Source organism: Calypte anna, chromosome 4A (genome assembly GCF_003957555.1).
Source record: "Calypte anna isolate BGI_N300 chromosome 4A, bCalAnn1_v1.p, whole genome shotgun sequence".
Lineage (NCBI taxonomy): Eukaryota > Metazoa > Chordata > Aves > Apodiformes > Trochilidae > Calypte > Calypte anna.
The window spans coordinates 18931724-18949409 of record NC_044248.1 but is presented as its reverse complement, the minus strand read 5'-3'; the positions used below and the strand labels follow the sequence as shown (position 1 = coordinate 18949409).

At 36.0% G+C, this 17686-nt stretch overlaps 1 protein-coding gene across 1 annotated transcript in view; it reads left to right on the top strand.

The window, feature by feature from the left end:
• Positions 1 to 13505, top strand: part of LOC115598269 (rho GTPase-activating protein 7-like) — a 58011-nt gene extending 44506 nt beyond the window's left edge. The window contains exons 3-5 of the mRNA XM_030449974.1: positions 3729 to 3878; positions 6889 to 7029; positions 13464 to 13505. Of these exons, the coding sequence (XP_030305834.1) occupies positions 3729 to 3878; positions 6889 to 7029; positions 13464 to 13505 (333 nt within the window). The remainder of the gene's footprint in view (positions 1 to 3728; positions 3879 to 6888; positions 7030 to 13463) is intronic.
• The last annotated feature ends 4181 nt before the right edge of the window (positions 13506 to 17686 follow it).

Below are 17686 nucleotides of genomic sequence, written 5' to 3'. Positions count from 1 at the left end.
CTAACTTTTTCCTCCTCTCCTCTGAGTACAGCACCATCCCTGCAAACACCATGCTTCATAGAAAAAGCCATAATTTTTGTCTTGATGTGTAAAAAAACATGCATTTTAAGAGATTATGTTCTTCAGAACTGATTTTCTGTTTTTATTCTATTTATTACCATTCTCTTAAGGATATTGTAGTAAAAATCACAATTACTCCATAGGGTACTAATCAAGTGCCTCTGAAGTTTCCACTTAAGCAAACTTAAGGTATTCATGGGTTTTGCAGTAACTAAAAAGTGCATGAAAATCACTGCTATCAAATGCTGATATTGAATATGTGGGAAAATGGACTCAGCTGTCTAAAATATTTATTTTAAGTATTAAAAGAAAAGCTTCTTTCCCAAAAGCATACATGAAATGTGTAGCAACATCTGCATGCATGTGTATGTCTCTTCACCTCCACCTGTATACACCAGTGTGTGCTTATTTGTTCTATTTTCACTCTATTCTAAATATTAGTTCAAAATACCTTTTATATATATTATGTATATAATATACTATAATACACTATTTAGTATTTTATATAATTTACAACAGTAATATTACTGTGATCTTTGTTCATGTTTAGACCTCAAGTCATGTTAAAAAAAGAATAGAGTGCTTTAGGTTTTTTATTCTGCTTTAATGTTCTTTGCCTGGAATCCCTCCAGTGTAATGAAGAACAGGATGCTAGTAAGATACTGTAGAGTGTTAAATTTAGATAAAATTCTTAGGTGTTTTTCAAAGTTTGTGAACTGTACACTGCAATGTAGAAGGATAAAAATTGCATATCTGATTCATTCACCTGCTAGTAAAAATCAACAGATAATTCCAAATTACCATACTTTGCATTTTTCGAAGTGTTTGTTTTCAGAACAAATTAAAAGCTTCACAGTGATTTAATAACTATATTTTTCAAAAAGGTTGTTTTTTAGCAAAGACAATGATGAGTAATTTAATGCCATCTGAAATACTAAGTATTAATACTAGATCTCAAGTCAGTACAGATGGCTGCAAATCAAGAATATAAGGCAAAATTCAGACAACTCTTTCCATGAAAGATCCCTTTCTTTTTTGAGTAATAAAGCTCATCTTTCCAGTTGTACAATAGTCTTGCCTCTAAAAAAACAAAGCAACTATGGCCATGTTGGCACAAGAAGATCAGGAAGGAGCAAGGCCATTTGTGCCCTGATGGCCCTAACAGAGAGAGCTGCTTGGAGCAGGGCATCCTCTCTCCTTAACATAGACAGGATGAGAAGGATAACTGCTTGAACTGTTTTGCCTTGCCTTGATAAGAATGAAATTGATATTATTTTAGCATTATTTGGATATTATTGAATATTATTTGGGTATTATTTAGTGTTAAATCCAAATTTAACTAGTATTGTACTCATTGACTGGCTTATTTCATTTCAGAACATGCTAAAATCATCGTAATGTTCTGATAATATGGGTGTAAGAGCTGCAACCTTAAAAAAGGTGGGGGCAGAAGTATTTTTTAGAAATATTTTGATGAATACTGCCTCTATACAGTGTTCATTGTTTATCTGCTAAAAGTTCAAAATCAATAACATTATGTACAAAAAAACTATATATTCAGAAATTTCCAGGTGTTATCCATGCAAAATTCTATAGGGACATCTTGTTACTGTATAAGCTCAATTTGTAAATGCAGGCACAAAGCAGCATAGTAGTAAGAAAAACAAAAAACAAAAAAACAAACAAGAACTTGAAGACCTCGAATCCAGAGGGGGAAAAAATAGTGTTATTCTTTTCAATAAAAACATAGGCTCCCAAATGGCAAAAGTCTAAAAAAGTGGCTGGATCTCATCTGTAAATGAAATCCTCCAAACTGTTTTGATTTTATTAGCATTGTGTGTTGATGATATCAACAGGGCCTGTGAACTGCTTTTCTTGTAAAAACGTTTGGATTTGTTTTAATATGACCTTAGCTTTGGGTTTTAACATTTAATTTAGGAGTAATTCAAGCGTTCTTCACTCTGGGAATTGGTACAATGCTTTCTGCTCTAAAGATATGAATATATTCAATTTTAATTAGCACCTTTATCACACCAGTGAGGATACAAATTACAAGAAATATTGCTTTTTCCAGTTCATGACCTTAAGTATTTCCTCTTTATTGTGGAGACATGTTAAAAATAAAATCTCCAGACAAATAGCATCTCAAGTTTAACCTACCATGTAAGCTTGTGATACGCTCCTGATTTGCCCAATTCAAATAGCTAGAGGCAGAAATAAGGGTTGTAAGGACAGTCAGCGAACAAACCTTCTGATGCCTGAGTTTTGAACTTATAATGATAAAGTCAGAATTTTATATAATTCTATAAGTGTAATTTATATTCTTCACCATTAATTTGGAAGGTATCTTGCTATTAGTGGGGGAAAATCTGAGAGATGGGTTGCAAAGGAAATGCTGTGTTTTCAAAAGAAAGCAAATGAATTGCTAATATCTTGCTGGATTTAGATCGTATCACACAGCAGTAATAAAGTCTCAGAAGGGAGATACAAAAAAAGCAAATAGGCTATAAAGCTCTTGGAAATTTATTAGATAATATCAAGACTAAAACTGTCTAAACAGTTACATTTATCTTATGATATTTATAGTGTGATGTATTGAATTCCCAACTCAAGATTAACCTTTTTTATTTGTACATGTTAAATTTTTTTCTGTAATGGTTAGGCTTTCCTATATTAAATTCAGTAGTGCCCTGACCAAACAGAAGGTGATTATTGTGTTATTCGGTTAATTGTAAAAATAAAAGCTAAACTTAAAATGTCAAAAAATCTTATTACAAGGTTGATGCCAACAGCAGTCAGAACCAGAGAACTATTTCTAGGACTTCTGAACACAGCAGATAAACTCCATACTGGTAATATTATTTTTTCTGAAAGAGGTGTTTGCCTGCAAAGCCAGCCCATTGTGACAAGCCTGAATATCATTTTGAGCAATATTTTGCCACCTCTTTATTGCATCAGATTCTTTTCTGACATTCTCAATCTGCTACATGCATAGTAGGTTTATACCTTTTTGACAGGATATAAGTTTATACTTCTTTGACAGGATAAGCAAACAGTTTGCTTGGGGTAAATTCCAAATTTTAATATATTATTTTTTTTATGTAAAATGCCTGTTATCTTTCCATTATGAAAAGACCCCTCAAAACAACCAAACTTAGAAACTCTGTTCAACCATTTTGAACATTCATTTTGTTGTGGTGTGGCAATTATGTTTGGGTTTTAAGTCAAGTTTAAGTTTTGGCTTGATTAACCTTTCCAAGTTTCCAAGTACTATATTTCCAAGGAAAACTAATAAAAATAAATACACTTTTAGGAGACTGTGTAGGAGGCTAGTTTTGGAAGCAGCACTGGCTCCCTCTGGATAGGTAAACTGGCTAAAATCTCAGCAACCATGGCAAACGTAGCTCCATGCCTCAAAAGAGGTCACGTTAGCAAGACTGATATTGGCTCCATGAGCTTTCTGCACCCATTCAGGTTAGGTGAAATAACTGTTCTGACATTTGAAAACTTCAGACATCAATTTAGCATGAGTTAAAATGAAAATGCATGGAGCTTCAATGCTTTGGGACACTGTGTTTTCAGTTTGAAAGTGAAACTATCCATTTCATTGATATTACTCTTTCCAAATAATGCCATTTCATTTAGCAATTGTATGTTCTCTTCCTTAGGAAGTAGCAGAGGATCGGGATCGATCTCGACTGGATTCAATGGTGCTGTTAATTATGAAACTGGACCAGCTTGATCAGGATATTGAAAATGCTCTCAGTGCAGGCTCGTCCCCAACCAGCACCCCAACGTACAAGCGCAGGCATATACCTGTAAGCCAGTTTCCCTCATTTTTCTCATTATTCTAAGTAAAATCTGGGTTTACTTCACTTTTTTCTTTTTCTTTTTTTTCTTTAGATCCTTTTTTTCCAGCTCCTTGGTTTCAGAACTAAAGCTAAAGAATTTGTCTTGTATTTTTATTTGTGTGTATGTTTTGAAGGCAGTAGTACTGGCCTCTGTTATTTCTGTCTGGCATCATTTCATAAATGAGAGCTGCAGATCTCCCAGACAAAAGAAAGGGAGATCAAGAAGACTCAGAAACTGTCTGGCTCCCTAATTATCACTTCCTGTGAGTGCAGAGCCAGCTCAGAGTCAGAGTCACACCAGCCTCAGAGCATATGTGTGTGTCATTTGACATTAAGGAGTTAGAACTGAAAGTATGAGCTACAGGTCTTGTTTTTGTGCTAATGGGAGCACCCATTACATTTTTGGCAGACATACAAAATCCTCTGACATTCAAAATAAGAATCTGGAGAGAACTGTGCACTTCAGTTATTGACATTTCTTGAACTACTTCATTTCTTTAAATGTGAGGATCCCTTGCTGAAAGTCTGAAGGGAGACTAGAAATGTGATTGATGCCTTTTTTTTCCTGAAAAATGTTTACACATGTAACTGTGAAGAAAATGAAGTGGCAGACCCAAGGTGTTCTCATCCAGGCTTCTTGTTAATTTTACCCACATGTACTGCAGCTGGTTTTCAATGTAAGAAACCTGAGAAATACTACCCTAAGATCTCTAAGCTAACATTCAGGTCTCTTTGGTTTGTTTTGGGGATTTTTATTATTGTTTTTTGTTTGGGGGGGGGGTCTTTTGGTGGGTTTTTTTGTTTGTTTTTGTTGTTTTGTTTGGTTTTCTTTTGTTTGTTTGGGGGGCTTTTTGTTTGTTTGTTTGTTTTGGTAGTGGTATTTTCTTTTAAACAATGAGGGAGTCTTCCTATTAAAGTCAGACTTCATTAGTGCCATGAGTCAGCTGAGTGGTCTGTAGGTGAGAAAAGCTATCTTGAAATTTCAGTGGGTTTAGTCAGCTTCATATTATATAATATGCAATTTTTAAAGGACATAGCAATAACACTTATAATAGCCAAATATTTCCCTCCTCAGTATCAAAGTTCATAGAATCATAGAATCCTTGGGGTTGGAAGGGACCTCGAAAGATCATCTAGTCCAACCCCCCCTGCCAGAGCAGGGCCACCTAGAGCACTTCGCATAGGAACGTGTCCAGGTGGGTTTTGAATGTCTCCAGTGAAGGAGACTCCACGACCCCCCTGGGCAGCCTGTTCCAGGGCTCTGTCACCCTTACAGTAAAAAAATTTTTCTCACAGTATTTCCTCTAGTTCTGATGGAGAGGGTAGCTAGAATAAAATGTTCTCTATATCTGTTCTCTATATCTCACCAATGAGTACCAGCATTTTAACTACTTTCTTAGGGCAATAAAGGGAGTTGGGGAAGTCTGTAGAAGCAAGCCTGTATGATTATCAGAGATGCTACCTCCTTCCTCGTGGCACAGCAGCCCTGCAAAGGGACAGCTTGTATCAAATATGGTATATATACTATTTATAGACACTGATGTTCTAGGAATGTTTGAGCCTTTGTGTATTATGAATCAGAAGATCAAACAGTTCCATTTTTAGGACAGTTGTGCATTGTGTTCAGTCTCATATTGATTTTATAGCAACAAAGCCTTTCACTGTGATGAAAAAACACAGGTAATGGGTCAGGGACTAAGGTTCTGTGCTGTCTCAGCATGGCTGAGCTAAGCAGGAGCTTTTAAAAGAGGTTTTACAGAGGCATTTTCATGGCTCTGCTGCTTTCCCAATGCTTCACACTGCAGAGGATTCACTGGCATCAAATACTTGACTCAAATGCACAACCCTGCCTAGACTGCAGCTTTGTCTCTAATTCCCAAGCCTTTTCAAAAAACAGCACATTTGTGTCCTTAATGTAGAAGCACCTGTCTAATCGGCACCTCCAGTTTGGCCAACCAGAGACTTAACTGGAATTAATGAATTTAAGGGTTAACTTTTAGGTGATCCTGCTTTAGTGGAGGAATTGTACTGAATAATTTCTAGAGGTCCCTTCCAACTCTGACAATTCTGTGATTCTCTTTCTTTCCAATTCAGGAGCAGAATCCCTGAGATGCCTCTGCCCCGTATTTTACCTATTCTAGAAATTTGGTTTTTAGGAAACTGAGGCTTTGTCTGCACAGAGCTGACTGGGGTTAATAGTTCAGGATTTTTCTGTGTGCCTTGTAGCTGTATTCATGCAGGCTGCACCTCAGCTAATAATCCTGACAGTATATGGCTGGTTCTAAACAAAACCAACTCTTTGCCAGATATGTGTCACAATTTATCTGCAAGCAGTATAATCCCCACTCTACACAGTAAATCAAGCACGTGCTGTGTTTTTACTTCCTCAAAAATAAAACATAATGTATTTCTTTTTATTCTCAGAACAGGAATGTAATCAGTGTCATTAAAAGTAAGGGCATTTTAACCAGAAATAACATTTGGCTGATAAGTGTCTGCTGATTCCAAAAAACTAGGGAGCTGTACCTTTGAATTGTATAAACTGCTGGATGGTGATGTCATTTCAGCTGTGTAATGGTTTACAGATGTTCACCAAGCTTGCAAAGCTGCTGGAGACAGAAGGTGGGAGCACACAGGAAATACTGAACATCAGAGAAAAATGTCAGACTTCTGCAACCCCAACTGATTTTTCTTACCTTGCATTCTATTATGTAGGGGGATTATAACTTTGATGTTAGTGGTGACTTATAATTTCAGAGCAGCAGCTAATGAAAACCATCACACTGAAAAGGATAGCAACCAAATGTGTAGGAAATGGACAAAAAATAAGGGGAATTAATCTTATACAGATAATTAAACATATATATATGTATGAATAATAATATCGAAATACTTCCATCATTTAGAATAATTAGACTTTTATTTCATATTTAAATTTACTGAAGAGACTTGAAACTTTTTTTTTTTTTTTTTACAGGATGTTGAATCTGGTTCTGAAAGTGGAGTGGATGTTGCATCAGTAAGTCACTCACAAACAAACTCGTCTCCTAACATGCATTCTCCTGATCTGGCATCTCCCTTTTCAACAGCCAGCTCTGGAGCTAAACCAAAGGCTGGGGTGAGTAGAAAGATTGCATTTTCTAAACATTGCTCATAGTATCAGATTGGAAGTGAAATAAAGCTATTTTATAACAAACACTACACGGATGGTATGCAATATGTGTCATGTTGAAAGAAAAGGACTAATAATGCTAGTTGTTGCAAGGTGCCATTTGAGTGATGAACAATCTTAGAAGTGTCACATTTAAAAACAAAATATTATCAACTGATGATTTTAATTGGCTGAATTTTATGTGAGAAAATAAATTAATGGCACTATGCCATTTTATTTTGGAAGGTAAGATTTCCTGAAGTGATATCACTGAACATTTCCCAAGTTTCACAGAGGATGCAGGTAGAGAAAAAATGACAGCTGAATCATATAGCACTGATTTATGTCACCCAGACCTGGTCATTCTAGTCCTGTTGAGAGGTTAAGCTGTTGTATAAAGCAAACAGAGGTATTATCCCATTGAAGGAGAATGCCATTCTTGGGCCAAATTGGGCAAGAAGTTTTGCATGCTGAAGATCAGAGGGAAATCTTTCAGCAGGCACTTTGCTGCAGGTGCCAGTGCACATAAGGTGATGAGGAAGGGCAGGTCTGAGAACTCCTGGTAAGCCTTTTAAAAAATTAGAAATGTACTCAAAATCAAGTTTTCTATATCATGCAGTGTACAAGCAAGTTCTCCAGGTTCCACTTTCACCATTTCAGTGAAATGCTTGAAAGCAGCCAGTGGGACTGCTTGTATATGTTCATTCTGTATGTATTTGATGGATATTACTGTATTTTACACCACTGACTTTTGGGAGACCAGTGTCTCAAGTAGTGTGCTATACAGTTTACTCCATGGATTGGAGGTGATGGAACTCTCATCCTTCTGTATCCACTTATTGATACATATATCTATCAGGAGCGCGGCACTTTCTTTTGATATTGTCCATCTACTGAAGAATCCTTCACAATACTTCAGCTGTCAGCATGTGCAGAAAAGCTTGGATGTCCTAGAAACTCCTGTCAAACTTTCTGTCCTTCTTGCACTTGCTATTTCCTCTGCCTCATATAGCAGAGAAATCTAGTTTCTTCTGAACTGCACCCAGACTGAAAATTCTTAGTGTAACTCCTCCATCTGTTCACAAATTCAGCCACTGCTGCCAGACCAGCAGAAAATCTAGGATAAAATATTAAAATATGAAGTGTGGTTAGCATAAATATGTATGTTTATAACAGGTTTATAAAAAGTAAAGTAGAGGCCAACTGTCATTTACTGCACCACAATAATTGTAAGTTAACAAATGCCTTTGATTGAAGCAGTAACAAAAGTTCTAATAAACATTTACATTTAGGATTGTTCACTTGTACAAAAATAAATTCACTTGGAATTTATCACCAGTGCATAACTACAGCAAGTAGAGAGCTCTGCACTCTGTCATTGCATACAGTACAACACAAATTCTCAAGTAAGGACATATGTTATGCTAGAAGGTGATACAATATTTTACCAGATTCTGAGAAGAGTACAGACACTTTAAGGTATTAAACATAGCTTTATAATTTGGGTTTCTCTACTAGTATTTGGGGAGCTCTTAAAACCTGTCTTTGCAGAAGTGTGGATCACTTCCGTTGGAGTTAGATATTATGTGTTAATTCAGCTTCAGTGAGTGTTCCTTTGACTTTTGCTGTGAGAAGTGAATCATGCTGAATATATCCACAAGTAATGCTTTCTTCTTTATATTCTAATTCATATGATTTTGGAGAGACCCTTTCTTTTTTATTTTATTTTTTATTCTTTATATAGTAGCTGTGAATACTCAAAAAAATCACTGCTGATGTGTGGGTGGTAGAGGTATAATCCAAAGTCATTTTTTGTTAACTTTTTTGATAAGCAAATCTTAATTTCCTCCAAACTCAACTTTCTTTCCTGAAGTTTTGCATGCTGCAGCTCACCACAGTCTATAGAGGGAATTGAGGATGGGCTCTTATTAGTGAGTATGTTCAGAAAAATACTATATTTTAATTTTTAGCATAGTAGGTTTGACAGACACAAAAATGTGGATAATTTTGCTTGAGATCTTTGAATTGGGAAAAATGAGATCCTCTCAGACACCTATTTCTTTTGGGTTTTCGCCTTTCAGCTTGTTTTGTCTGCTTTCTTTTCTGATCCACAGAGTGCTAATATGTGCTGGGGCTTCAAACTGTTTCAGCTGCCTTCCTACCTGCAGTCAAACTTTATTTGAAAGCATAAATTTTCTTGGAACACACTGGGAGAAAATAGACATTAGTTCTCACCCTCATATATCTCTGGCCCTGTTGTTCATCTGGTCTGCAGGGCTAAGTAATCTGCTGCTAGATGCTTGACTGCAAACCCATACTAGTAGAAAAGAATTTTCTGTATTTTCCTTGTCATATTTAGCATTAGGCTCCACTCAGGATGACTTTTGAAAAAGAGTATATTGAATTGCATCCCTTGAAACACTTCCCAGACCAGACATCAGAGATGTCTCTGCAAAGATGAATTCCAAGTAGAGATCACCTGTGAAAATCCTCAAAGCTTGGTGTTCTAGCTCTAAGGGAGACTACTGTCACAGTTTGGTTTTGGTTTGGTTTTTTTGTTATAGTAGGTGTTGTAGGAATAGTTCTGTTCTGCACTGGAAACTTCACAAGCTACTTTTTAATGGTAATGGCCTATTTCAAAGATTCCTTCCTTTTGGTGTGTGCAACTGCAGATCTTCAAGGATTCCAGATGGTTAGTCTCCAAGGACAACTTATTTTGTTGTGTTTATTAATATGTAAACAAGAGTACAACTGCAATTAATTACATTATGGAATTATATGAGGTATTTTTAAACAAACCATAGCAAACTGTTCACTGCATCAGAAGCAGACTGTGTAATTAAAACACAACATCATGTGCAGAGTCAGAGGATTGCAATAATAAGCCAGGGAGATGTGGGCTCAAATACAGTCCCTGATAAAGAATTTGGAAAATACATTAACTATACAAGACCTTATCTTAGTGATAGGAAATTTGTGTATAGACAAACTATGTCCATTCACATTAATTCAACTTAATATGGATTTTTTAAAAAATGCCTAATAAATGTGAGAATGAGTTTGACACCCAGAGTACTCCTTACTGAAGACAGCAATGACAAAGAGCAGGATTCCCCCTAGAGAGTTATAGAAAAGTATTTCCGTAGAAAGCTTTTTCTATCAATCTGTAGTGTGGAGCATGAAATCCTTTTAGGTGCAGATGTGCATGGTATTTTAGGCTTATGAGAAGTATACAGCTGAATAATCTTCATCTTAAATTTAGGAATCTGTCACCATTATATTTCACGGTCAAGGTAAAATAGCATAATGTGATCAATAGAGTGTTTGGTCCAACAATTAACTCAAAATGTACATGTTTGACAAGGTTCACAAATGAACAGTCCTTGTGAAATAAGGATTCATATGTTTGAACACATAGATTTTTCACATAATTTAGGACCTGATAGTAAGAAATGTATGTGGCATCTTTATGCTACTTATGTTTACAGAGTCAAGAATGTTCATGATTCTATAATTAGCACATCTCTATGTTCTAGGTTTTTATTCACCAGTCTCCAAAATAGACAAACATTTTTGATGATAATCAAAATACTCAAACACTCAAATATATACACTTGGCAAGCATTAATCACCCTGGAGTTGAAATCAGCTTAAAAGCATATGAAATCAATGGGCTTTTGCCCAGTGATCATGAGAAACACTGGAAAATGGGAGTGTCTTGTCTGGATTTAGAAAGCCAGGAGTGTAAATATCCTATATGTCATTGCCTTCTACACACAAATGCTACACATCTGGATGCATATTATTGTACAACAATAAAGACCAGAAGTTATTTATTTTTAAATATGGCTTAATTATTACAAAGCCAATATGTAGCTACAGAATTTAAAAAGTATTTTAATATTTAAGAAGTGAGTTTCAATAGCCTTTTCCAGCACCAGTCAAAAGCTAACTAATTAAGGAAAACTTGATTTCACGATCATTGCCTTTTTTTTCCCCTAAATATAGAAAACTGGCTAAAGGACAATTGAAACTAAGGTCTGGAAGTGGTGGCCAAATTTTTGTCCTTGAACATCTGCTCTGCAAAGCCTCTCCATTTTCTGTTCAGGTGAAAAAAGCCAGCAGTGATTATTTTCTACTGCTTTTCTTGGCAGTCCTCTCCCTCTTGCTTCCAACAGGATCCAACAGCCTTAATTGCACTGTGCACAAGTAATCAGAAATCTATTATCACAAGAATAGCTGGTATCAAGGAAAAGATTGTTTTTCAGATTGGCTGTAATGACTCATTTAAAATGCATTCATTTCTCAAAGCGATTTTGGGCACCAATTATGCCTGCAAATACAAAATTACCTACTCGGGTTATTCACTACAATGGGATTCAGGTGTAGCTCCTGATCTCAGTGAAGCCCTGGATGAGCTCAGGAATCCACTTTCACAAATCTTGTTGTCGGATTGGGATAAAAGGTGGTGTTATTTACAGTACAGTTTTGCTAGCTGTTCATTTGTATGTACTAAAATAATTAACCCTTTCACATATGCTTTTGATTCGTGATATATTTTAAAATTTCATCTGTTTAGAGAAAACCAAATGATTCTGTAAATATTAATTGATTTACTATGAAATAGAGTCAAATTTTCTTACTACTTTACTAGAGTGCTTTTTAACTTATGATGAAAAGCTGAAATTTATGCTAAGTACAAAGAAACTTTTATTTCAGAATTAAATATTCCTAAACAAAATTATCAGGGCAGTAACTGTTCAAAATGTGTATATTTCCAAGTGCAATATGTTTTATAGTAAATTCAATGAACTATGAGCAGACTCACACAGAATATGTCAATGATTTTGTGCAGGCAAATTTTTCACAGTGGGTCATGCCACTTGCTGGTAAGGGTTAAAGAGGAAGACTCTTACCATGGACAATTAGTTAAATACTGTTTATTAATTAAATATTGTTTATTAATTAAATATTGCTTATTCAAAACTTAAGGATTTTTATTAATAGAAGATGAGAAAAAACTTCAGGATCTGACCATGCTAAGTTCAATATTGCCTTTCATATCTATGTTTAAAAAAAGGAGTTGTTTAGGAGACTGGGTAAGATAATTAATTATGAAAGCAAATCTTAATACAATCATTTTTCATTTGAATTCCAACAGCCTGTTACTTCACTCTGCAAAGTTATTACAGTTTTTACAGTGCTGCTCTGGTCAGGGACAGTCTCTCTCTCTGTGTCATTCAGTATTGATTCCTGAGTGACCAAAGTGTATGGAAATTTATTGATATAAAATAAAAGGTTTGCCGTTTTATAGAGCTGCAGACTATAGCTCCAGGAAATACAGGTATAGGCTGTCCACTTTTGATTCCAGGTTTTGATCCCAACACAACAGTGGGACTCAAACTAAATAATGTGAAGTGCTAAGCATGAACACTTCTCAGTATTTCCAAGCATACTAAATATTTACATTTCTGTCTCTTTTTGCAACTTGTTTATATCAGCTATGCTTATACAGGCTTTTTCTCATGTCTTTCTTCTTTCAGTATTTTGTCTTTAGCCCTGTGTCAGTCTGGTAATAACCATGTCTTTTAAACAGAAGCAAAAATTTATGATTTTTCCAGTAGTAACATTGCTAATTGTACTATTTTTAATGTCCAGTACATTTTTTCACTGCATGCTGCCATCTGCTGCCTCAGTCTTGTAAATGAGAAGGTATGGGATATCAGGCACTTACACCTCAGGCAGTCATGCTGGTTTAAGCATTTAATAATCAAACACCCAGGCTCTTCATCTTTAAACTTAATGGGAATTATAGTGTGTGGGGGTACTTTTAGAAATATTTTAAAAATTCCACATAGTCAATAAAGAAGGGAAAAAACATGTTTTGAAGATTTTGTACGTTTCACTTTAGGAAGTGCTCATTTTATATTCACACATGCAATGCATTATTTGTACATTAAGTGCTGGTATTCATAAAAAATCATACCTCTTTTTCAGCCAGCTACATAGTTGCTGACACAATATAACATCACCATAGGAGGCATGCAGGTTCAAGAGCATTAAGTCTGTTATGTTTAGAGTGTTGGTTCCTCTAGGCTTGTTGCTTATTGCTTCAATTGGATCCAACTGGGAGAACTGAATATTGCATACCCTCCCTGGAAGACAGTCTCTGTTTTGTACACTCCAGAGTGATTTTCATTTTTTCTTATTTTATACAAGCCTCTTGAGAGTAGGAAACTTTGCTGTAAGAAAAAATCATATTAAGCAAGTAATCCTACCTGAAGTTGCAATATTCAAACAGTTCAGTAGGAAAGTGGGATCAAGGGTGTATTTATATTTAAAGGTATCAGGTTTAAATGTGTTTTGGTCTAAAGTGTTATGGTTATGTTTCCCAATAACAGGCTAGGAGGTCAAAACTCTTCAACATCAGCTCAGACCTGTGAACACATCTTTCATCTTCTGTATTGTTTTCTGCATGAGCTGAAAAAAACTGGGGATTATTATTTTGTGTTCCTTAGAGGAATGTCACTATGGTAAAAATCTAAAAACCACAATCCAGGATCTCTGACATCCTCTTTGTATTTGGCCCTGGGCAAAACTGTTTAAAACCACTCAGAAAGCAGTGGCAAGCCATGCTTTGCACTGCTATTTCTTCACTGCAAGTCAGAGTTACTGACACTTGGAATCAAAACAATTATATTCTTGCACCTCACGTTGTGTTTATTAGTGCTGCCATACCTGTGGTTGAGAAATGGAATCTGAAATCTGTAACTGGATTAATTTCATTCTGTTGCTCTCAAGACCAATATCCTTCTATGTAGTTTAAATTTAAATACTCAAAGCTTAATAGCAGGAAATCACATATGTTGTGAAATGAACACGAGCAGATGCAGATGTTGTCTGGAAAGACGACAAGCCTTCCAGGTTCTCTAAGAACAAATAATATGAACATCAATCATATGACTCATATGAGGTCATACAATTTAAAATTTTGGCCTCGGTCTAGTTTGTTTCTTTAAACCTTGTTCTGCCATTAGTTAAGTACATTTTCTCACTGGAGTGCTGTTTAAATCAGAAAGTCTGTGTATGTGAGAAATGTCACATACGTAGGTATGTACATATGCTTTTACAAAGTTAAGGCCTTGTGTCAGAGCTAAAATATTTAATTATCAGAATGAACTGCCGCTAGGACATGGAACACTCCTTCCCAAAGTCATGTGTCTGGTATCTTAAAAAACACAGAAAAATCTTAAGTGACCTTTCCCAAACAATAGAAAGCCTACCCCACACCTACGATGACTACATATTTAAAGAGTTGACACCTGCTCCATTGATTAATAAGTTATGGCTATACTGACACTTGCCACAAGGCAGCCTGAGTTTGCATTGGTGCTAATGATATAAGTGAGTGTCATATGTCCCCTGGCTTTAAATGAATGTGTGATGCCTAGAATTGCTGATGCTCTGTCTTACAGAAAGCAAGACAGACAGTTCTGCTTGTCAGTGATTTGCCTGCCACAATGTACCAGTACAATAACATTGTGACTTCAGCCCTGCAGACTACCACAATTTAAAAACATGTCAAACTTCTGCATAATAATATGCTGAATTTCAGTGAATAAGGTATCTGGGATATAGCAGTATCATAAGAGCTGGAGGGGAAATATATGACTCCAGAGTGATACTGAGTAATTACTGTGAAACTGGGGAAAATAGATTTCTATTAATTTTATGAGCAGAGGTGTTCTAGAAAAACATAATAGTAGTAAAGAATAAATGACTCAGAAATTTGGATTATTCCTTTTGGATTGCAGTAGCTTTTCAAAGCTAATGACTATGGTAGCCAAAAATACCCACACACCATCAACTTATGATTCTGCCTCTGACTTACTATTATGCATTCCAGGATTGCCAAGGGAAGAGCTGAGGCTTATTCTATGAACAGAACAGGTAGACACTAACCAAAAAACCCAAAAAAACAACACACAAAACAAAAAACCTAAACCAAAACAACCAAACCAAACAAACAAAAGTGAAGTTTTATATTACTTTTATACAACACTACTTTTTTTCTTTTCTTTTTACAACAAACATAAATTTGGATGCAAAATTAAATATGGTGTAGTGTAAAGAGCATTTGCGATCGTAGTTCTGTATTCTGAATAGCACAGGTCAGCTCTTTTCTTATTTGAAAATTGGTGGTATGCACAAATAAAGCAGTTTTAATTAGCTGTTAATCTATTTTTCAGTAAATATTTAGAAGTGACACATTTTGGCTTTGATAACCAGATGCTTTGTCTGAAGTGAAGATTTATATGACACATATGGCCTAGCCTGTTGTTCCCAAACTCTTGTTTATTTTGTGAAAGTAAAGAAGTATGCAGATGTCAACTTGCAAGTGCTTAGCACTGAGGAAAAAAGTTGGTTTATCTATTATCCATGGATAAAATAATCTATTTAGTTATTTTCACCCTTTTAACCAAATAGAGGCCTCTCATGATGCCACACTTACTGCCAGGTACATCGTATTTCTAGTGATTAGTGGTTATGCATATATTGCCCATTTGCTAGCAACTTCCAGGTGAAAATTATAAATAAATTACTTATTTCTTCTCAAAGCTATTTATAACCATTAGGCTAAAGAGTTAGCTTAAATATTATGGTGATGAAAACAGTGGGTGATTATAGTCAGTGTGGATGATTAATTTAGAAATTACTCTGAGATGAAGATGTTTGAGGCAAACTGGGCTCTGCTTTTCATGGCAATCTGTTCTGCGTGTCAGACACTACATGAAATCTTCCACTTTTTCTCCAGTTTTATTGCCAGGTGAGTTGAGTGCAAGGCTCTCTTCTGGGCCCTTCCATATGGACCAAGCTGATCTCTTACCAAGTTTCCTCTTTTTTCTTTGAAGTTCCTTTAAATATGCTTATGAAACTTTAACTCTCTTTTTTCAGTAGCTGCCAAGAAGAGTTTACATGACATTTATATTATGGGTTTTTTTAAAAAGCAACTTAGTAATTTTTCTCTGTCAGCATGTAACCCATATAGTGCATCTCTGTATTGAAGAACTTGAATCCCATAATCCAGCTCAGAATTGTTGTCCCGTGCACTATGAAAGATGGGCAAAATTTTTAAAAGGCAGTCTGTTAGAAGCCTGTGAGTGGAAAATTGCTGAAAAAGATTTGAACTCATTCTTAATGTCAACAGCACAGAAAGGTGTTTTTTTTCCCTGAAGAAAAAAAAGTTCACTAAGCAGTTTTATGAGTAAAAATTGTTGTTGTTAGTGTTTAAAGTGCTATAGTGCAGACCTGTATATATCTGAAAGGAGTTGCATTACTTTTGCTTTGAGCCAACACTTGCAGAAGAGATCACTGCAAGAGATGATGATTGAGGTGTGAGGGGAGTAATCACTCTTTGTAAACTCAGTTAACTGGCGTTTGCTGATAATCTGGAAGGAAAAGTAAATTGTTCTCAAAAAAATGCTTGAGCATTTCTGAGGAAGAAGTTTAAACCCACCAAAAGAGATAGAAGGTTCAGCTCATTGCCATTAAACTCTTAATGTCAGTCATGGGATGCATTTGACTCCAGAGCCACAGTTGCTTTGCTGTGCCTGCTATTTGCAGTGCATGCATGCCCTGTACTACCACTGGGATTGCCATGTTTTATACAGATCTTCTGATCTGCTATACACCTTGGGAAGTGCAAAATAGTCTAGATTGATGCCATACATCTGCAGACATGCTCTGAACCATAGACATCTGGACATGGAAGACTTTTCTTGGCTTATTTCTCTTACATGCAAGCTATTTCTCTATCATAGTGCTTTATCTCTATATAAATTGTCCTCCACACTTTCTCTGCTTCATCTCTGAAAGAGCATTTCAGAAAAGTAAAAAATGCCAAACATTGGGAGGAAACTGCTGAAAAGAAAGAATCCTAAAACTCCTGTTAAAATCATGCTGAGATTTATCGCACCCATTATTACATGTGTACACCTCATCATTTATAGAATTCTGTCTCTTTGAAGGAAAATAAATGGAAGACAGGGTGGGAGATAAATTTTATCACCTGTAGAAATTTAGGATTTTTTTTATTATGTAAATTTTTAAAATAATGTTGAAGAGCATCTTACTGTGGTAAAATGGATATGTTATTCATAGAAGCCTTTAATAACAACTATGGATATAGAAATATTAATAGGTTGGTGTAGCGGGAGGAGCCATTCTTGCTCCTGAAGCTCGACGAGCTGCTGGTCTCTTCCAGGACTCCAGCCACCACACAGCGCTTCCAGGGTAGAAGTGTAGTGGGAAGAGCCTTTCTTGCTCCAGAGGCTCGACGAGCTGCTGGCCTCTCCATGCCTTGCACCAGAGTGAGCTGAGGTTTTTCTCTGTGGGTGTGTGTTCCACCTTTATTGGCCCCCTGGCCTTGCCCATGCCCAATAGGGGCCTGTCCTAATCAGGCACAGGTGGACTCACACCCACTCTTTGGCAACTCAAGGCACCTGGTTTGTCTTCTCTACAGGTTGGTGATTGTTTTCAACCTTTCAGTAATAACTCAGTAACAAAGGAAACAAAGGAAAGAGAGTTCCAGAAAAGATCATCAAGTCTTCTTTCTGGAGAATAT